Source organism: Mustelus asterias, chromosome 24 (genome assembly GCF_964213995.1).
Source record: "Mustelus asterias chromosome 24, sMusAst1.hap1.1, whole genome shotgun sequence".
Classification (NCBI taxonomy): domain Eukaryota; kingdom Metazoa; phylum Chordata; class Chondrichthyes; order Carcharhiniformes; family Triakidae; genus Mustelus; species Mustelus asterias.
Window position 1 is genome coordinate 12,021,787 of NC_135824.1, and position 22,921 is coordinate 12,044,707.

Sequence of the window (22,921 nt, forward strand, 5' to 3'; positions counted from 1 at the left end):
TGGAAGAAACAAGGTTGGGGTTTTACAGTTAATCTTTATTGAATGTTCATGTCAATGTTCAGTGCTACACCTGCCACTTTAGGATTTCTGTTGGCTTTCGACCAATCTTCACACGTAACTTTGGTGGAAGAATGCTTTAAGCGACCACTTCCATAATTTTGCTGAAATTGGAGTTTGAGATTGTGAAAAGCTCATGGAATTTCTTCACTGCAATCTCAAACATTTTCTTCGAAAGTCATGGGGACATTGCACTCATTGACAACTCCCGGGGGGTAAATGCACTTTGTGATGGAATATTCTCCACTTGACTGGATGAGTGAGGCTCCAAGAGCACTCAAGAAGCTTGACACCATGCTGGACAAAGCAGCCTGCTTGATTGGCACTTCCTCCACCTCCTTAAACATTCAATCCCTAACCACCAATGCACAGTAGCAGCAGTGTATACAATCTACACAATGCACTGCAGCAACTCATCAAGGTTCCATTGATGACAGCTTCCAAACCTATAAACTCTAACACTTAGGACAAGGGCAGCAGATGCATGGGAACATCACCACCTGTAATTTCCCCTCCAAGTCATACGCCATCCTGACTTGAAACTATATCACCGTTCCTTCACTGTGGCTGGATCAAAATCTTGGAACTCCTGCTCTAACAGCACTGCAGATGTACCTACACCACATGGTAGGTAGCGGTTCAAGAGGGTAGTTCACCACCATTTTCTCAAAGGCAACCTGGGATGGGCAACAAATGCAAGGCCTACCAGCAACGCTCACATCAGTGAAAGAATGTTTTAAATTCTTTTTTTAAACTATTTTTTAGAAGCCATCGTTCCTGTGGTTACTGAAGAGCCAGAGATTGAGAAACGGACAGTGCCTGTGATCCGAATGGATAGGGTCTCACCAACCCCTGATTTTGAGCTTGAAGTAAAAAAGACAGTGAGGCCAGAGGAAGCTGAAAAAGGTAGGACTGAGACCTTTGTTGTGGAGACTACAGGGGAGCCCACTATTACATTTGGTTTGATTGAGGAGACTATAGCAACGCAAGTGGCACCAAAAGTGGAGATATTGTGAAGGGGAGGTTGTGTCTCACTAACCTGAGGTTTTGTGAAAAGGAGGTCATGTCTCACTCACCTGAGGTTTTGTGAAGGGGAGGTCATGTCTCACTAACTTGATCGAATTTTTCGAGGAAGTGACAAAGATGACTGATGAAGCTGGGCAGTGGATGCAGTCTACATGGACTTCAGTCAGGCCTTTGACAAGGTTCCTCATAGCGGACTGACACAGAAGGTGAATGGAGGGCTGTGACAAGTGACGTTCCTCAGGGATCAGTGCTGGGACCTTTGCTGTTTGTAATATATATAAATGATTTGGAGGAAAATGTAATTGGTTTGATTATTAAGTTTGTGGACAACACAAAGGTTGGTGGAGTTGCGGATAGCGATGAGATCAGTTTGGGCAGAGAGATGGCAGATGGAATTTAATCCGGTCAAATGTGAGATAATGCATTTTCGAAGATCTAATACAGATAAGAAATATCCAGTAAATGGCAGAACCCTTAAGAGTATTGATAGGCAGAGGGATCTGGGTGTACAGGAACACAGGTCACTGAAAGTGGCAATGCAGGTGGAGAAGGTAGTCTAGAAGGCATGGGGCATCGGCCGGGGCATTGAGCTTAAAAATTGGCAAGTCATGCTGCAGCTTTATAGAACCTTAGTTTGGCCGCACTTAGAATATAGTGTTCAATTCTGGTCGCCACACTACCAGAAGGATGTGAAGGCTTTGGAGAGGGTACAGAAAAGATTTACCAGGATGTTACCTGGTATGGAGGGCATTAGCTATGAGAAGATACTGGAGAAACTTGGCTTGTTCTCACTGGAACAACGGAGGTTGAGGGGCAACCTGATAGAAGTCTACAAGATAATGAGGGGCATGGATAGTCAGAAGCTTTTACCCAGGGTGGAAGAGTCAATTACTAGGGGGCATCGGTTTAAGGTGCAAGGGGCAAGGTTTAAAGGAGATGTACGAGGCAAGTTTTTTACACAGAGGGTGATGGGTGCCTGGAACTTGCTGCCATGGGAGGTAGTGGAAGCAGATACGATAGTGACTTTTAAGGGGCGTCCTGACAAGTACATGATTAGGGTGGGAATAGAGGGATATGGTCTCGGGAAGGGTAGGGGGTTTTAGTTCAGTCGGGCAGCACGGTTGGTGCAAGCTTGGAGGACTGAAGGGTCTGTTCCTGTGCTGTAATTTTCTTTGTTCTTTGTTCTTATTGTCACCTGAATGGACTACAGTACCTCTGGTTTCTGAGCCTCCCACTGAAGTCATCTCAGATAAATATCTCACAACTGAACAGACTGAGAAATTCTTCGTGGCAGTAACACCCACAACTGAGCCTGGTAAGTACAAGACTTAATTATTTGGAAGCAACGAACAGGAAGCTACTATTGATGGACTATTGCAGCCAGCAAACTCGTGCTGTATATTAGAGGAGCCCAACCTTCCGTCAATGGTCTCTTTGACTTGTATATTTCCAATCTTATCCCTTCACTCTGGAAGAAGCTGATTTCTACCGTGTTAAGGATAGTGGCAGAGAGCCTTCAGAGCTTTAGCCTAAAAGTCAATCCTTCACAGAACTTACAGAATGATGAGAAGGGAAGGTTAGGTGGTGAAATTGGCCTTGGACTTTTTCATTGCATCAGACAGAACAATATATTCAATTCACTTCAAAAGATAATTCATCTCATCTATTTCCCACTTAGCTTCCAGGATCCAGCACGGTGGCACAGTGGGTTAGTACTGCCACCTCACAGTGCCTGGGACCTGGATTCAATTCCGACCTTTGGTAACTGTCTGTCTGTTGGGAGTTTGCACATTCTCCCCGTGTCTGCGTGGGTTTCCTCCGGGTGCTCCGGGGTTCCTCCCACAGTTCAAAAGGTGTGCTGGTTAGGTGGATTGGCCATGCTAAATTCAGAAATCATATCATAAGAGCTAAGAGCAGAAGGAGGCAAACCAGCCCCTTGAACCTGCTTTGCCATTTAATACAATCATGGCTGGTCTCATCTCAACCTCAACTTCACTTACCAGCCCATTCACGATAACCCTTCAAACCCTTACTAATTAAAAATCTGTCCACCTGGTATTCCCCACTATTAACTCCCCAGCCTCATCTTCCATGGAACCAACATTCACTTTACCTAAAGTCTTCCTTTTTACATACATATAGAAGCTTTTGCTGTCCTGTCCATTTTAATATTTTCCGCTAGTTTTCTTTCATAATTTACCTTTGTTAATTTCTCCATCTTCCAGTGTGCCTTAGTTTTTTTGTCTTTATGTTATCCTTAACTTCCTTGCTTAGCCGTGGTATCTCCCCCCCCCCCCAAATCCCCCCCACTACCACCACTCTTACAACCTTTCCTCCTCTATGGAATATATTTAAGTTGGGAGGACTTAAATATCTTCTTATATATCTGCCACTGTTCATCAACTGTCCTGCCCTGTAATCTTTCTGCCCAGTCCACTCGGGTCTAATCTCACCCTCAAACTGAATTTGAAATTCTTGCATGCTATGATCACTCTTTCCTAGAGGATCCTTAACTATGGCATCATTTATTTGCCCTCATTACATAATACCAAATCTAGAATAGGCTGCTTCCTGGTTGGTTCCACAACATATTGCTCCACAAAACAATCTATAATATATTCAATGAACTCTCCCTGAGGGCTACTCTTGTCAATTTGATTATTCCAGCCAATATCCATGTTAAAATCATCCGTGATTATTGCTCTACCTTTCTTACAAGCCCTCAGTATTTCTTAGTTTATGCTGTGTCCCACTGTAGAACTACTGTTTGAGGACCTATAGATTACTCCCATCAGGGACTTCTTTACCTTGCTTTTTCTTATTTCGACCCAGGCTGATTCTATGTTTTGGACTCCAGTGCCTGTAACATTTCTCACTACAGCATTGATCTCTTCCTTAACCAACAAAGCTACACCACCTCCTTTTCCTTCCTGCCTATTCTTCCAAAATACTGAATACCCTGGAACATTCAATTCCCAAACCTAGTTTCCATGCAACCTCGTCTCAGTAATCATCACTAACTCATATCCATTTGTCTCTGTTTGCGCTGTTAACTCATTAATTTTACTCTGGATGCTTTGTGCGTTCAGACACAAAGCCTTTAAGTTTGTTTTATTACCCAATTTCTCACCTCTTGTACGAGTCCTTGGTGCAATATGACTTTCATATGATCTGTCACTGTCTTTTGCTTTCTGTTGACACTCAAAGAACAAAGAACAATACAGCACAGGAACAGGCCCTTCGGCCCTCCAAGCCCGCGCCGCTCCCCGGTCCAGGATTGAATCCTGAATCCAGGATCCCCGCCCAATTTTCCAGCCTATCTACATACCAATATCCTATCCACCGAGCTGTCCCTCACAGCTATGATGCTTTGTTCATTACACCCATTAACTTACCCCCACCCCCCCATTCCAGACCATGTGATCTCCAGGGAGAGGCGAAAACCCAGAGTGAAAAACCCCAGGGCCAATATGGGGAAAAAAAAAAAAAATCTGGGAAATTCCTCTCCGACCCCCTGAGGCGATCGAAACGAGTCCAGGAGATCACAATGGCCCCGATCGGAAAATGCTTCCCAACCCTAGTCATTTCCACTTCCACGAACACCATATGAATTCCCTGCCCCCGAGACAGGTTCCCAACTATCCGCAGTCTCACTCTGTACTGGCACCAGCAAGATGATCGTAGAATGAAGCCTTGAAACGAGAAACCAGGAACAATTAGCCCGCGCCGCTCCCTGGTCCAAACTAGACCACTCTTTTGTATCCCTCCATTCCCACTCCGTTCATATAGCTGTCTAGATAAGTCTTAAACGTTCCCAGTGTGTCCGCCTCCACCACCTTGCCAGGCACCCTATCTATGCCTTTCATAATTTTATACACCTCTATTAAGTCTCCCCTCATCCTCCGTCTTTCCAAGGAGAACAACCCCAGTTTCCCCAATCTCTCCTCATAACCAAGCCCCTCCATACCAGGCAACATCCTGGTAAACCTCCTCTGTACTCTCTCCAAAGCCTCCACGTCCTTCTGGTAGTGTGGCGACCAGAACTGGACGCAGTATTCCAAATGCGGCCGAACCAACGTTCTATACATCTGCAACATCAGACCCCAACTTTTATACTCTATGCCCCGTCCTATAAAGGCAAGCATGCCATATGCCTTCTTCACCACCTTCTCCACCTGTGACGTCACCTTCAAAGATCTGTGGACTTGCACACCCAGGTCCCTCTGCGTCTCTACACCCTTTATGGTTCTTCCATTTATCGTGTAGCTCCTCCCTACATTATTCCCACCAAAATGCATCACTTCGCATTTATCAGGATTGAACTCCATCTGCCATTTCCTTGCCCAAATTTCCAGCCTATCTATATCCTTCTGTAGCCTCTGACAATGTTCCTCACTATCTGCAAGTCCTGCCAGTTTTGTGTCGTCCGCAAACTTACTGATCACCCCAGTTACTCCTTCTTCCAGATCATTTATATAAATCACAAACAGCAGAGGTCCCAATACAGAGCCCTGCGGTACACCACTAGTCACAGGCCTCCAGCCGGAAAAAGACCCTTCCACTACCACCCTCTGTCTTCTATGACCAAGCCAGTTCTCCACCCATCTAGCCACCTCCCCCTTTATCCCATGGGATCCAACCTTTTTCACTAGCCTACCATGAGGGACTTTGTCAAACGCTTTACTAAAGTCCATATAGACAACATCCACGGCCCTACCTTCGTCAACCATTTTGGTCACTTCTTCAAAAAACACCACCAGGTTCGTGAGGCATGACCTCCCTCTCACAAAACCATGTTGACTATCGTTAATGAGTTTATTCCTTTCTAAATGCGCATACATCCTATCTTTAAGAATCTTCTCCAACAACTTCCCCACCACGGACGTCAAGCTCACCGGCCTATAATTACCCGGGTTATCCTTCCTACCCTTCTTAAATAACGGGACCACATTAGCTATCCTCCAATCCTCTGGGACCTCACCTGTGTCCAGTGACGAGACAAAGATTTGCGTCAGAGGCCCAACGATTTCACCTCTCGTCTCCCTGAGCAGCCTTGGAAAGATTCCATCAGGCCCTGGGGATTTGTCAGTCTTTATATTCTCAGGCTCATCACTAATCTGTACTCCTACCTCCTTTAACTTTGACTTCCTAATTTTCCATGTAACTGAACCCTCGGCCCCACTATTTAGTTTAAAGCCCTCTCTGTCAGTGGTACAGTGCCGGAACTCGGCGGTGATCCGTGTGATGGGTTTCCGATCCAGATTGAAAATCAAGCCCTCTCACAGTTCTAATGTAGGCAGTGCCAACAGTACAGCCCTCACATTCCCCAGTACTGGTGCCAGTGTCCCACGAACTGAAACCCATTTCTCCCACACCAGCCTTTGAGCCGCATATTCATCTCTCTGATTTTATGTACCCATTGCCAATTTGCATGTGTATCAGCTGATAATCCTTCGAGGTTATGTTTTTTAATTTGGTTCCTAACTCCACAAACTGCCTACACAGAACCTCTATCCCTGTTCTACCTATCTATGTAGTTGGTACCTACGTGGACCATGATGACTGGATCCTCCCCCCTCACCACAAGTTCCTCTCCAGTCGAGAGCAGATGTCTTGAACCCTGGCACCAGTCTATTCTCCTGACTATGCTATCCCTAACCGTGACCGCATTTGTCTTTTCTCCCCCCACTTGAACGGCTCCCTAAACCACAATGCCGTAGTCAGTTTGCTCATCCTCCCTACAGACCCCAGTTTTGTCCACACAGGGAGCAAGAATCTCAAACCTGCTGGACAAGGGACTGAAGCTCCTGCACCGCTATCTCTTGGGTCCCTCCATCGTCCCCATTCACAGTCTCGCCCTCCCGTCCCTGAGCCAAATGCGGGCAATTGGGATTAGCTTAGGGGTTTTAAAAAAAAGGGCGGCATGGACGAGTTGGGCCGAAGGGCCTATTTCCATGGGCTGTAAACCTCTATGACTCTGTGACTCATAATCATGTCTGAGGTTTTGTGTTGTAAATACCTACTGGGATAGATTTTTGATTTGATGATTCAGAACAATTAGACACAATTCCATATATGCTTTTAACAAGGGCAATCAGCTGAATGGCTGATTCACATGAACATTCATTCAGAGTGCAAAGATAAAGTCCCATGTCTAGGAAAAGTAGAGCAATGAATAGACCGTACAGTATCTTAAAAAAAGCTTTATTTTGAAAAATATACTTTGTCAAAGAGATTAGGAATGAGCGTGTCCAAATTCAGATATGAACCCTCTAGTGTATTTTCAAACATAGGAGAATGTGGTGCTCTCTGTGTAGTATAACCCATTTTTCCGCAATGAATTAAAAGAGTTGTTTGTATTTTCTCTCAGGATTTACAGACGTAACACTTCTGCCAGCAATTGATACAAGTGCAGAACCTTCTGGAGAACCTGTTCCCAGTGGAGAACCTTCTGGAGAACCTGTTCCTTCTGGGGAACCTTCCGGAGAACCTGTTCCCAGTGGAGAACCTTCTGGGGAACCTTCTGGGGAACCTTCTGGAGAACCTTCTGGAGAACCTGTTCCTAGTGGGGAACCTTCCGGAGAACCTTCTGGAGAACCTGTTCCTTCTGGAGAACCTTCTGGAGAACCTTCTGGAGAACCTGTTCCTTCTGGAGAACCTTCTGGAGAGCCTGTTTCCAGTGGTGAACCTTCTGGAGAGCCTGTTTCCAGTGGGGAACCTTCTGGAGAACCTGTTCTTTTGGGGGAACCTTCTGGAGAACCTTCTGGAGAACCTGTTCCTTCTGGAGAGCCTTCTGGAGAACCTGTTCCTTCTGGAGAGCCTTCTGGAGAACCTGTTCCTTCTGGAGAACCTTCTGGAGAACCTGTTCCCAGTGGAGAACCTTCTGGAGAGCCTGTTCCCAGTGGGGAACCTTCTGGAGAGCCTGTTCCCAGTGGGGAACCTTCTGGAGAGCCTGTTCCCAGTGGGGAACCTTCTGGAGAGCCTGTTCCCAGTGGGGAACCTTCTGGAGAGCCTGTTCCCAGTGGGGAACCTTCTGGAGAGCCTGTTCCCAGTGGGGAACCTTCTGGAGAACCTGTTCCCAGTGGGGAACCTTCTGGAGAACCTGTTCCTAGTGGGGAACCTTCTGGAGAACCTGTTCCCAGTGGGGAACCTTCTGGAGAACTTGTTCCCAGTGGAGAACCTTCTGGAGAACCTGTTCTTTTGGGAGAACCTTCTGGAGAACCTGTTTCCAGTGGGGAACCTTCTGGAGAGCCTGTTCCAAGTGGGGAACCTTCTGGGGAACCTTCTGGAGAGCCTGTTTCCAGTGGGGAACCTTCTGGAGAACCTGTTTCCAGTGGAGAACCTTCTGGAGAACCTGTTTCCAGTGGAGAACCTTCTGGAGATCCTGTTCTTTTGGGGGAACCTTCTGGAGAACCTTCCGGAGAACCTGTTTCCAGTGGGGAACCATCTGGAGAGCCTGTTCCAAGTGGGGAACCTTCTGGAGAACCCGTTTCCAGCGGAGAACCTTCTGGAGAGCCTGTTTCCAGTGGGGAACCTTCTGGAGAACTTATTTCCAGCGGAGAACCATCTGGAGAACCCTTTCCCAGCGGAGAACCCTCTGGAGAACCCATCTCCAGCGGAGAACCTTCTGGAGAACACGTTTCCAGCGGAGAACCTTCTGGAGAACCCGTTTCCAGCGGAGAACCTTCTGGAGAACCCGTTCCCAGCGGAGAACCTTCTGAAGAACCCGTTCCCAGCGGAGAACCTTCTGAAGAACCCGTTTCCAGTGGAGAAACTTCTGGAGAACCCGTTTCCAGCGGAGGACCTTCTGGAGAACTTATTTCCAGTGGAGAACCTTCTGGAGAACCTGTTTCCAGCGGAGAACCTTCTGGGGAACCTGTTTCCAGCGGCGAGCCCTCTGGAGAACCTGTTTCCAGTGGAGAACCCTCTGGGGAACCTGTTTCCAGCGGAGAGCCCTTTGGAGAACCTGTTTCCAGCGGAGAACCCTCTGGGGAACCTGTTTCCAGCGGAGAGCCCTTTGGAGAACCTGTTTCCAGTGGAGAGCCCTTTGGAGAACCTGTTTCCAGCGGAGAGCCCTTTGGAGAACCTGTTTCCAGCGGAGAGCCCTCTGGAGAACCTGTTTCCAGCGGAGAACCTTCTGGAGAACCTGATTTCAGTGGATTACCATCTGGAACACTGGACATTAGTGGATTACCAAAAATCAGTGTGGAGCCACCTAAAATAGAGGTAATCCTGATCACTCCAGAAGATAAAGAATATCCAACCATTCCATCTAATTTTGTGGAAGCAGGTGAAGGACCCATTGAGGAACAATTATCGGGGATTCCAATTTTTAGCGGGGATTTGGAAGCCAATGGAAAATCATATGACATTAGTGGAGAACCTTCTGGAGCTCTTGATGGCAGTGGGGCACCTTCAGGAGTTCCTCAAATTGTTATTGCAACTTCCAGAATTATTGACACAAGTAAGGAACCTTCTGGCATTCCTGAAGGTAGTGGAGAATCTTCAGGAGTTGCTGAAGAACCTTCAGGAATTCATGAAGTTAGCGGAGATCTTTCAGGAGTGCATCAAATTAGCAAAGAACTGCCTGGTGCTCCTGAAATCAGTGGTGAACTCCCTGTGACACCTTTACCTCTTATTCCGAACGTTTCTGGAGATGTTTCGTTACCTGATGTAGTAGTGAGCACTGGACCAACGCATCTGGAGGTAACCTGGGTGGAATTGAAAGTACCTGAAGATGATGAGGTTTCTCCAGTGTCCGTAGACAGTGCAACATCCAGCCAAACAGAAATATCAATTGGGCCCGAGACTGTAGGGGTGTTAAAGGTTACTCCTGCTGCCCCAGTAGTACTTACAACCGTTCCACCTCAAATCTCACCAAAAGTTGTGACAATTGTGGCTGCTGAACCGACGATAGCAGAAGGTACTAAATGTTTTGATTCAAATTATCTTCCTCACTTGGAGATAGGTTCTGTAATAAGCGTTGTTCCAGCAGCATAATGGAAACCCGTAGCCAAAAGCCAGTGGAATTGTATAATTTATCACTTCCTAGCGGATGACATGTGGCAGCGCTCACAGTAAGTCAGGTGCAATTTTACAATGACTGGAGCCTTATGCCATCTAATGCGCTGCTGCGCATTGTTTTATTTTTATTAATTCAAGGGATGGAGGGCCAGTTTTTATTGCCCTTCAGCTGAGTAGCTTGCCAGGCCATCACAGAGTTAATGGCTGGAATTTTACCGCCTCACCCGCCCAACAACATTGGTTAATTCTGTCACATGTGAAAAGTATTCTTTCTTGCGCGCTATACAGATAAAACATACCGTTCCCAAAGTACGTAGGGAAGAAGGAAAGGGGCGGGTATAGAATTTAATGTTACAGTCATAGCTAGGGTGTAGAGAAAGATCCGCTTAATATATGGTAGGTCCATTCATAAGAATTTAAGCTGACACTCCCACCCAAAGTAGAATTTGATTTGATTTATTATTGTCACGTGTATTAGTATACAGTGAAAAGTATTGTTTCTTGCATGCTATACAGATAAAGCATACCATTCATCGAGAAGGAAAGAAGAGAGTGCAGAATGTAGTGTTACAGTCATAGTTAGGGTGTAGAGAAAGATCAACTTTAGTGCGAGGTAGGTCCATTCAAAAGTCTGATGGCAGCAGAGAAGAAGCTGTTCTTGTTGGTACGTGTTATCAGACTTTTGTATCTTTCTCCCGATCGAAGAAGGTGGAAGAGAGAATGTCCCAGGGTGCGTGGGGTCCTTGATTATGCTAGCTGCTTTTTCAAGGCAGTGGAAAGTGTAGATGGAGTCAATGGATGGGAGGTTGGTTTACGTGATGGATTGGGCTACATTCACAAGCCTTTGTAGTTTCTTCCAGTCTTGATCAGAGCAGGGTCCATACCAAGCTGTGATATATCCGGAAAGGATGCTTTCTATGGTGCATCTGTAAAAATGGGTGAGAGTTGTAGCGAACATGCCGCATTTCCTTGTAGGCTAGACCAGGTGAGAAAGGCAGACTTTCTTTGCCAAAAGGCATTGGTGAACCAAATGGGTTTTTATGACAATCGACAATGGATCATCATTAGACATTGAATTCAAATTTCGCCATCTGCCATTGTGGGATTCGAACCCAGGTCCTCAGAGGGATCAAACTGTAGATCTAGCCCTGCAACTTGGACGTGAAAAGTTGATCTGAAGCTAAGTGCTGAAATGCTTTGTGTTGACTGCAAATGATGAATATTTGAATGAAGAAAATTCCAAAATGTGCAGGAATATCAGTGAGAAAGTATACTTCCAAGTTTCTTTTTAATGTTTCATAACAAATATGGGCCAAGAGGTTATTTAAGTAAATATATTTTTTTAAAATTCTTTCATGAGCAGCATGCTGGCACAGTGGTTAGCACTGCTGCCTCACAGCTCCAGGGACCCGGGTTCGATTGCAGCCTTGGGTGATTGTCTGTGTGGAGTTTGCCCGTTCTCCCCGTGTCTGTGCAGGTTTCTTCCAGGTGCTCCGGTTTCCTCCCATAGTCCAAAGATGCGCAGTTTAGGTAGATTAGTCATGGTAAATGCACAGTGTTATGGGGATAGGACAAATGCACAGGGTTACAGGGATATGGTGGGAGGGTAGGCCCGGGTAAGATGCTCTTTCGGCGAGTGGGTGCAGACCCGATGGATTCGATCCCTGCACTGAAGGGGTTCTATGGATGTGGGTGTCACTGGCTGGGCCTGCATTTATTGCTCATCCCTAATTGCCCTTGAGGGGGCTGTAAATCTGAAGTTGCATGTGGGCCAGAGCAGGTAAGGACAGTAGATTTCCTTCCCTGAAGGGAGCATTAGTGAACCAGATGAGTTTTTAACCACTTCAAATTCCAGATCTTATATTGAATTCATATTTCACTATCTGCCGTGGTGGGATTCGAACCCAGGTCCCCAGAGCATTATCCTGAGTCTGTAGGTTACTAATCCAATGATAATACCACTGCCTAGATTGCTATGGGTGACCTGTTTAAATCATACCCAATAAAGGACCAAAAGAGAAAATGCTGGAAAGTCTCAGCAGGTCTGGCAGCATCTGTAAGGAGAGAAAAGAGCTGATGATTCAAGTCCAGGTGACCCTTTGTCAAAGCCCAAGACAAAGCTTTGACAAAGAATCATGTGGACTCAAAAGATCAGCTCTTTTCTCTCCTTACAGATGCTGCCAGACCTGCTGAGATTTTCCAGCATTTTCTCTTTTGGCTTCAGATTCCAGCATCCGCACTAATTTGCTTTTATACGCAATGAAGGAATTGGTCACCAGCGTGTTTGAACTGGACCAATTCTTTAGGTGCCAGACATTGAATAACTGCATCATTCTACGATTTTACTGGTCTTTCCACAGTTGTTCCTGGTCCATGTGAAGATAATCTCTGTGGCCGTGGAACGTGTGTACAGAGTGGAGGCGGCTATGTTTGTGAATGCCCAGTTGGATTGGCAGGAGAACGTTGCGAAATAGGTACGTGAGTCAGTCATTATTTTATGTGGCCGATGTAACGAGAGATGCTTCTTCAATGACTGGGCCTTAATTATCTTTGGATTTAACCTGCATTCTTTCCAAATGTAGTGAGTGTCTCATGTTTGGTTTGTAATGGTGGCTGCTTCAACTTTAATAATCACTTTATCTTGGGACTGGAGAACAGTTAATGCCATGTACCATCAACACATCAACACCACGGGTAGACCAGTCTCTATTCCAGTCACCGAGACACAGGCATATTCCAACCCTGGCGCCACAGTTCAAAGTAGATTGGTAGTTTCGGAGGACTGACTAAGGGAGCAATTTGGTGATGAACTGCAACAGCAAATGGTAAAGTAAAGTTTATTTATTAGTCACAAGTAAGGCTTACATTAACACTGCAATGAAGTTACTGTGAAACTCCCCTCGTCGCCACGCTCCGGCGCTCGTTCAGGTCAATGCACCTAACCAGCACATCTTTCAGACTGTGGGAGGAAACCCACACAGAAACAAGGAGAACGTGCAAACTCCACACAGACAGTGACCTAAGCCGGGAATCAAACCCGGGTCCCTGGCGCTGTAAGTCAGCAGTGCTAATCACTGTGCCACCGTGCTGCCCTATGATGTAGAAGTGGTGTAGAAATGGTAAACACATGACTTGAAACTATGACTGTCTGACTGGGATAAATTGTTTCAAACAGTGAAGGAGCAACAATTTTTCTACACGCACTGAGCAGGGTAATGGGACAAGAACCTAGAAATCTTGTTTCAGAGTACTTTGATTTTGTGTTCCTCCTGGAGCTGGGGAGAGGCTGAATGTCCTCCCCATTGGGGAAGCACGGTTCGCACAGTGGTTAGCTCTGCTGCCTCAGAGCGCCAGGGACCCAGGTTCAATTCCCGGCTTGGGTCACTGTCTGCGCGGAGTCTGCACGTTCTCCCCTTGTCTGCGTGGGTTTCCTCCGGGCGCTCCGGTTTCCTCCCACAGTCCGAAAGACGTGCTGGTTAGGTATATTGGCTGTGCTAAATTCTCCCTCAGTGTACCCGAACAGGCAACGGACTGTGGCGACTAGGGGATTTTCACAGTAACTTTATTGCAGTGTTAATGTAAGCCTACTTGTGACACTAATAAATAAACTATCTGCTATTTATCTCACAAATGGATTGACGTTTGTTCCCACCTCAATTCCTATGAAGAATTACTGTCAGTTCCCCTCTTGACCATGACATGGTGGTGCAGTACAATCGGCCATCATTCAACACCAAGGAACTCCAAGTTTGTTGCGATTCACGTCAATGTTTCAGATTTCATGTTGCGTCTTCTAGAGGGAATGAGAACCCCCTTGAAAGTATTGACATATTCATAGGGAATCATACATTTCAAATACTAACACACCCCTACAAATCCCATACAATTTCTGATATAGTTCTGGACACCCTCAGCAACTATCAAAAAACTATAAGAAAGTCCAGCAAACACTGCCGTACTCATCCTTTGTTAAACTAAACGAGACTGGGCTTCCACTACCCAAGAGCCAACTGTTGTCACTGAAGAACATGCTTTTCTTTCCAAAAGTGCATAGCAACAAGATTTGTGAGCCTAATAAATCAATAAACATGGAGGTCTTGTGGCGCAGTTGGTGGCATTCCCTACCTCTGAACCAGAAGCTTCAGGTTCGAGTCCCCCACCAGGATTTGATGGCCAAGTAAGGTGCGTTCATAGTGTGGCCAAACAGGTTGGGTATCAACCTGCAAAATCCTTCCAAACACGTGATAATGGAAGGCAGTAAGAGTGGGAGAGACCCCTGGTCAGCCGTGCTTAATGTGGAGTGGCTTCCCTCGAGCTATAAGCCCCTGGCATCAGACTTGCGCGCTGTTCCAGGAAAAGTCTTGCTATGGAATCAGATAAAATTCTGCCTTGCGCTGTACCAGCTGCAGGAAGAGAAGCAACAACAAATCAACACACACGGAAAATATAAATATAGGAGAGAACACTTGAGGCACTGGAGCAAAGTTTCTGGTTCTGCCCACCACGAGAATCGTAGGCCACGGAAAATTTGGCAGACCATTGAAAGGTGAGAATTTCTGGAAAATCCCATCCCACTGTGTTTGCATTGCATGCTGCATATTGGCCACAAGTGAGAATGAGCCTGACCCCAATTTCTAAACCTTTAGTTCAGTTCCCTATCTTTCCCTATGTTACAAATATAGAGTGGGGAAACAGGACAGGAGTGAGTAAAATGATCGTTAGCAATTGAAAATGAAAATAAAATAAATATGTCAATTGTTAATTTGTGTTTGTGTATTTCTGTTCAAAGAGGGAACCATTTTGACTGACGTGTCTAAAAATACATCACGTTTGCTTCAATCTGGATGGATTTAATGGTGTTTTCATCAAGAAATATTTGCCAATGTTTTACCGTGTACTCATCTCATGGCTTAAAGCAAATGAGGGATGAATTAATTGTGCAGTTCAATGCATCGAGTATACTATTCACATCATCAGTCGGTGCACTGACACAGTGGTTAGCACTGCTGCCTCACAGCGCCAGGGACGAGGGTTCGATTCCTGGCTTGGGTCACTGTTTGTGCGGAGCTTGCACATTCTCCCTCGTGGGTTTCCCCCACATGCTTCAATTTTCTCCCATAGTCCAAAGATGTGCAGATTTTGTTGATTGGCCATGCTAAATTTCCCCTTGGTGTCAGGGGGATTAGTACAGTAAATACATGGGATTACGGGGATAGGGCCTGGGTGGGATTGTTGTCAGTGCAGGTGGGCCAAATGGCCTCCTCCTGCATTGTAGGGAGTCTGTTTCTATGATTGGATGGACTGCAGAATCTTTTTGTAAATGTCAATATCAAATACTCATCAGGAGCTGCACAATTAAGGCAGGATTTAATCCTGTAGATTTTACAGAAATATTTGATAACCAAGAATTATTTTTTAAGTGCTAAATGGTGGGAAGGATGGGTTTCTTACAAGTTATTCCAGTTACAAATGATAAAGCAATTTTATTTCCATGAAGAACTGGAAGGTCTATTACAACATTTCTGTGCCATCCTGTAACTTTGATTGTAGGCCATTGGGAACTGGATATCTCGAGTGACAAGGCACCAAAGATGTGATCTGAGGTCCCAAAATTTCAATTCCCAGTTTGAATTTACAAATAGGTTGCACGTATGCAAGGATGCTGATCCAAAAGGACCTTGCCCTCCTTGCCAAACCCACTAAAGATACAGCAGCACTCCATTGTATACAACAAGTCCAAACTGATGGAAACTCGCCCCGCAATGAGATTAGGAATGCAATGGAATTGCTATCCCAAAACAGGTTAAAACAACAGAACAAAACTCTGTTGGGAAAACCTAACGCCAACAATTTATTTCCATGATATTTGCAAGTTGTTTTTGGTCATGAAATCTAAGACAAGCAAAGGGAAAATAGTTTAGAAATGTATGCAGGACATGTTATCCTATTCAAGCAATACCTTTTTAAACAGTAAGAAGTCTCACAACACCAGGTTAAAGTCCAACAGGTTTATTTGGTAGCACGAGCTTTCGGAGCGCTGCTCCTTCATCAGGTGAGTCACCTGATGAAGGAGCAGCGCTCTGAAAGTTCATGATACCAAATAAACCTGTTGTACTTTAACCTGGTGTTGTGAGGCTTCTTACTGTGCCCAACTCAATCCAACGCCGGCATCTCCACATCATTTTAAACAGACTGAACTGTTCCAGCTTTTGTGGTATCGGTGCTGTCTGGTAACCAATGCACTGTGTTGCAGTTCACGTTCCAGCTGAATTGTTCTGCAGATCCATCCAAAGCTCAGCGATGATATTTGAATTTGAATCTTGCAGCCTTCACAATTTTCTTTGACAAAAAGAATGTTGCAAATTGATATGTCAACTCACCTGCCAGTGGAGGCGTCATGTCATGGAACGACTTGCATCGAAGGCCTTAATGCTAGCTGACCTCTCCTGCGTATACCAGGAACTTAAATAACTTTTGGAATGTCTTTGGGTTACCTGATGGATGCAAATGGTTGATTCATGATCCCGTTACCCTAGTGATGTTGCATTTCGCAATTTCTTGTTCAATGTGATGGGCTGAATGGCCTCCCTCTGTGCTGTTACAATTTTGTGAATCTATAATTTCCAGAGGGAGGGTACAAACAAACAAACAAATCCATCCATCATTTTCCATCTTGATGGGGTGAATGCAAGCAATGCAATGATGTGATATGTGCAAATTGAGTTTCTTGTGTTTCCTACGTTACAGCAACGTCTGCATTTTGAAAGTAAATAGCCATTTGGTCATACAGAGTATTGCTGAAAAAAGAGACATCCTGACAAAGCTTTTCATCTTCCACTCATCAGGACAGTTCACAAGAATACCAATAGTAAAGGGAAGATCAACTTGTAATACATGAAGAGTGCTGATTGGTTGGCAAGTGACTCTGATTGGTAGATGCATTAAGTATTTGTTAAATGCGTATTAAATATTTATTAGCATGTCTCTTTGTTCAGCAATACTTCAAAAATAATTATTGGCTGTTAAGGGCTTTGGGACATCCTGCAGTCTGGAAAAGGTGCTATATGAATGCAATACTTTCTTTCTTTTGCCAACCCCTATGTTTTATGAAGGTGAAGACCCTTTAATGCAGGCCAGCTTGGAAAAGGACCATCATGTGCATTGCATTCCTGAGTCTGGGTTGAAGATTGGAGTTGTAACCCCTTCAAGGCCGTTTCCAGATAAAATTGGGGTCTCCCACTTTGCTGTTATTTTCTTAGCATTTTGTTATGAAAATATCTAAATGTTTGCACCCCACGTGTTGATTTACAGGATGTGAAACAAAGGTTTTGACTTGGGTTGGTATGCAGGTTCAGACTGCGACAGTACACAATGGCTTAGGGTTCAATGATGCCGTCAACTTAATGTAACGTGGTGAATAGAACTCCAGTTACACAACCAGAAGTATGTCACAAGTAGAGCAATTTGACTCACGCCTGGTTCCATTAATGAAGATGAACATGTTATTGTGATACATTTGAAAATAACTTGTTTTAATTACATTGCCTAACCGGCTACCTTTGTTTCAATGCATCTTTCCAAAACCTTTGTATCCAATCCTGAAAGTTGATCTGTATATATACAGTATGTTGGTGAAGTGAATTGGTTTTAAACAAATATTGCTATGCTACAGGCTAAAGTCAGCTGCTGCATATTTCACCTCGCGCCCCCCAAGTGCCATCAGCCTCAAAGTCTGGGCACGGTGGTTGCCATTTTGATTGCTAAATATGCTCTTAGCTCAATTCTCCTCTATTTCTAAACTCTCTTGCAAAACAGTAACAGTCTGCTCTTAGTAGATACTAATGAAAGGGGAACACTCATACACTTTACCTCCGGCCTCCATCTTGAACCACGTGTTATGTCCCTGCTGAAGAGATGCATGCTGGGTATGTAGCTTCAAAGGATTTAGGCAACCCAAGAGCTAAAAGTTATTTAGTCCCCAGGTGAGATTTTGCAATGGGGAACATATTCATAGGCAGATGTCCACATGAGTAATCCAAATTACTTTCAATGATTTTTTTCTTCTATGAAATGACTCCCTCCAGTCTAATTTTGGGAAACAGGTCAGCTGATACTTTTTCCCAATGAATTTGGGCAGTTATTGCCGGGATGTTATTTCAGAGCCATTTGAAGAGTCCCAGGCTTACCATGCCTCACTGTAAAGATCAAACTATTCAAAAAGACTTTAGCCGGAATTTTACCGTCCCACCTGCCACAGGAATCGGAGCAGGCTAGAGCTGGAGCATCGGAAGGTCCGTTGACTTCTGGCGGGATTTTGCAGTTTCGAAAAATCCCAGCCGAGGTCAACGGACCTTTCCATAGTCTGCCCCTCTCCCGCTACGATTCCCGTGGCGGGCAGAAAGGGAAAATTTGCCCCCTTGTTTGCATTCTCACCACCTAGAGTGGTCAGAATAGTTTTTTTGCCCAAGTTAGCTATGTGACTGCAATAATGGCCAGAAATTGAGCACAGTCCCATCTTGTGCTATTAATCAGTAACTGGTTTCCAACAGTTTATTCAATTCACTGTTTATGTAAAAATAAATTCAAAAACTTTAACAGATACAGGGCGGTTAGCACTGCTGTCTCACAGTACCTGGGACCCAGGTTCAATTCCAACCTTGGGTGACTGTCTGTGTGGAGTTTGCATGTTCCCCCAGTGTCTGCCTGGGTTTCCTCCTGGTGCTCCGGTTTCCTCCCACAATCCAAAGATGTGCAGATTAGGTGGATTGGCCATGCTAAATTGCTCTTAGTGTCCAAAGATGTGGACTGGCCATGGTAAATACATAGGGTTATGGGGATTGGGGGGGGGTGCTTACGGGGGATCGGGTAGGGGTAAGATGCTCTGTCAGAAAGGCCTCCTTCTGTACTGAAGTGATTCTATGCTGCTTCTATGCCATGATACAGAAGAAATTGAAAAGGCTGTATTCCTGGAGCTAAAGTTCCCTCTTTAATATCACATTATTCATGATCCAACAAAGGTTCTGGGTCTGTCAGACTGATAGAGTGAAAGTTTCTCTTCCGTACTGACCCCTAGTAGAAATTTAGAGAGACCACCGTTGGCTGAGGTGGGAAATGGAAAATGCCCAAGTGGTGCTGCAGAGGAGAGTCCTCGACGATTGATGATGAGGCACATTTTTGAGGCACTATTGAGAGGGTTTTACTCTACTGACCAAATTTCCCGCCCCTCACAGAGGGTGAGATACAAAAGATTTTGAGGAACCTTTAGACATAGCAATGGAAGATCTATGGAAGAAATGAATTAGATATGAAAGCGATGGCCACCTTGTTCAAAGGTTCCCTCAAGCAACCAGCAGGTATTAGCCTCCAATCGCTCAACATGGTTTCTCAAAGTTAATCGCAGCTACATAACTAAACACCTCAGCAAATGGATGCATCCAGAATAAGTGCAGAGTGGAATCCTCTTTCTCTCCTTCCCCCACCCTGTCGAACAATTCCCTGCTTGAAATCCTAATGGCAGAACTTGATTTCTTGCAGACATTGACGAGTGCCACTCGAGCCCTTGTCTGAATGGAGCTACATGTATCGATGGCATCAACTCTTACAAATGCTTGTGCCTACCCAGCTATGGAGGGGACCTCTGTGAAGTTGGTACGAGAAAGTGGCTTCAGCTAATTTTACTAACAGCTTACAAAAACTAGCCCAATTTTGGGGGTGGGCAACTTGTTCTGGGTTTGACTTTCATTGTGTTTTTTTTATTTCCCTAACTAACCCTCTCCTTTATTCTTAGGGATTCAATGGTGATTTTCTTTTTCTGATAGTTTGTGCACCAACAGTGGTAATATTTACTACTCTTGAAGGATCAGGTGGTCTATTTATTGTGTGGAAGAAGTCCACTCTATCCTGAAGATCCAGCCCAGACAAAAAAACAATGATAGTCCAGTAATTGAGCCATTTTGCAGTGAAACTTTATTCTATCCAACTGGGAAACTTCACTCTAATGATTGTCATTCAAGGTGCAAATTTGTAAAATATGGGACCCCACACAATGAGAAATATGGACAACGCAAGGATTGCTTAATTCTTCAGTCAAGGTTATTTAGTGGAGATATTTTGTTTGACCCCTCCCCCACTTCCCGATTCATGTGTGAGCTAAATTGTGGCAATCTTATCAATAAATCTGGTCCAACACGTGACTGTTTAAAAATTCTGGGCAGACTGAGGTAAATCGCTTATTCAATTATATGACCCATTTCTCTTCCCTACTTAGTTCAATGCTTCATTCATCCCCTTCTCTCTGACGATGCTGAATCATGCCGGCGTAGAGGTCCATCCAGCCTTCTGCTGCCTCAAGTGGCCATTTTTTTTCCTAACCTGCCCAGGGGCATTCGGACCAATTGTAACACCCGTTGTCCCCTGTGGGGTCCAAGATGAGATCAACATAGACAGCATAAAACAGCAAATCAACCCATGGGAGGCACAGTGGTTAGCACTGCAGCCTCACAGCACCAGGGTCCTAGGTTCAATTCCAGCCACGGGTCACTGGCTGTGTGGAGTTTACACGTTCTCCCCGTGTATGCGTGGATTTCCTCCAGGTGCTCCAGTTTCCTCTCTCAGTCCAAAGATGTGCTGGTTAGGTTGATTGGCCATGCTAAATTGACCCTAGTGTCAGGTGGATTAGCAGAGCAAACGTGTGGGGTTATGGGAATAGGGCTTGGGTGGGATTGTGGTCGGTACAGACTCGATGAGCCGAATGGCCTCCTTCCATACAGTAGGGATTCTATGATTTGTGGCTCAGCATTAGACTCCATCAGCATTCACCTACTAAAGCATAGGGAAGTCACTGTGCATTTCTGATCTACCTAGAACAAAAACGTCTTTGTTCATTTTTACTGAACAAAACCATAGATGGCCCAATATATGCCCACAAGAGCATTGGATTGGACACCCCTAGAATTATCTTTCAGTAGGTCCAGCAACTCTAGAACAATCTGCCTTAAGGATGGCTAAGATTGCTGATAGGCTACTAATGATGTATTGTCCAATATTCCATTGGTCTCTAAATTCAGAAGGATAATTGTTTAATCACTGCTTCAATTTCTGATCCAGATTCTTCATCCTCTTCAAATAAGGTAAAAACTTAAATGGTTATTGTGATTTATTATGTTATTTAGACATTGCTACAGTAAAACTGGTTGGAATACAAGGAGTGTGGCTGTGAGGTAACAACGATTTGATGGGTATGGTCCGGTTCCTATTTTTTAATTATTTGAAAGGGATGGTTTCCTCATTTAACTCATCAGTGCTTACTCTGATCAGGAAACTTGACGTCATGGCAGCCATACTGAGTTTTGGTTGAGGGTTAATAAACAGAAGGGGTGTTCTCCTGCACAGTTGACCAGTCATTGTCTCGTCAGTTGCCTTCTAAGATGGCACGAGCACTTTGAACATCTCATCTTCAAACCAATAAAGCTTGGGGAAGCTACAACACTGGTTGAAGACAGGTGAAAGTTTATGAAGGCCTTGCTGGGATTTAGTGGCTCCAGCAATGAACATTTGCTGGATTACCATTATGATTCAATGAAAGACAAGTTGGGCCTCATCTAGGGAAACACCTGGGTGTGACATTTGGCCTCTGTAACCTTGTGCTGGAGAGAGTAAATGTTCCCACAAATGCAACTTATTACTACTCAGTGGCCCTATATTGGAGAACATTTTATATGAAAGCTGTGATGACCCCCTCAGTCAAATGGCCTACAAATGCTCACATAATGAAGGATAACCACCTGACTATCATGGAAGAGGTAGGGATCGATAAAACAATAGAAATGATCCAGTAAATGTTAGTCTAATTATTGTACTCAGCTGCATGTTCATTGTCAACTTTGATGTTCTATATACTTTTTCTATATACGAAATAATGACATTTGATGAGATAACTTGCTGGCAATGCCCCATTAATGCAATTCTGATCTTATGTATACATAAGATGAATCTTTATTTTTCCCTTGACTCAACATCCTAAGCCCTGAGTGAATGCTTTAGCAAGGAAGAATCCGACTGGCCACAAAATTTTGTAGTCCAGTTAGATATGTGAGTTTTATAAGGGCCATTTTTGCAGTCAACAAACTGACATTGAGTAATGCTGATAAGAGGTGGGAGCTTAAATTCTCCTTCCTCTTTCAATGTCAACAATTCAACTTGGTCCCTTCTTCAACTTCATAAAAGCTGTGTTGTGAGCAAACTATTGAGGATCACCTAAATCTTTATAAAACTACTCAAAAGTCAAACCTTTGTAACAGTTTTCTCACTTCCTTTCTCCTACTCTGTGTAGAACCTCTTGGCAGAATTTTCACCATGATCCAATGGTACTAATGCCGTTTCACCGCTATTAATGTTATTTTAAGCCCTGGGCTCCTGCCTTCTCCTCCAGCACAAACCAAGACAATGCTTTTGACCAAAGCCTTCTGAGCAAAGAGATGCTGGGCACTCTCGCTATGCAGGTAGGAGCAAGGTTGTCAGATTTGTGACTTAGTCGCTTTTTAATGTACTGCCTCCCTTGCTTTTACGCCAACAAGACAAACCACTTTTTTAAAAATTCATTCGTGGGACATGGGCATTGCTGGCTGGTCAACATTTATTGCCCAACCCTAGTGGCACGGTGGCACAGTGGTTAGCACTGCTGCCTCACAGCGCCAGAGACCCAGGTTCAATTCTGGCCTCGGGTGACTGTCTGTGTGGAGTTTGTACATTCTCCATGTGTCTGGGTGGGTTTCCTCCAGGTGCCCCAGTTTCCTCCCACAGTCCAAAGATGTGC

General features: G+C 44.7%; 1 protein-coding gene across 1 annotated transcript in view; it reads left to right on the forward strand.

Annotated features, from left to right (window-relative positions):
* LOC144511515 (aggrecan core protein-like) overlaps positions 1 to 22,921 on the forward strand; it is a 61,122-nt gene that overhangs the window by 23,537 nt on the left and 14,664 nt on the right. The window contains exons 10-14 of the mRNA XM_078241900.1: positions 823 to 1,058; positions 7,481 to 9,288; positions 9,420 to 10,006; positions 12,468 to 12,581; positions 19,642 to 19,755. Of these exons, the coding sequence (XP_078098026.1) occupies positions 823 to 1,058; positions 7,481 to 9,288; positions 9,420 to 10,006; positions 12,468 to 12,581; positions 19,642 to 19,755 (2,859 nt within the window). The remainder of the gene's footprint in view (positions 1 to 822; positions 1,059 to 7,480; positions 9,289 to 9,419; positions 10,007 to 12,467; positions 12,582 to 19,641; positions 19,756 to 22,921) is intronic.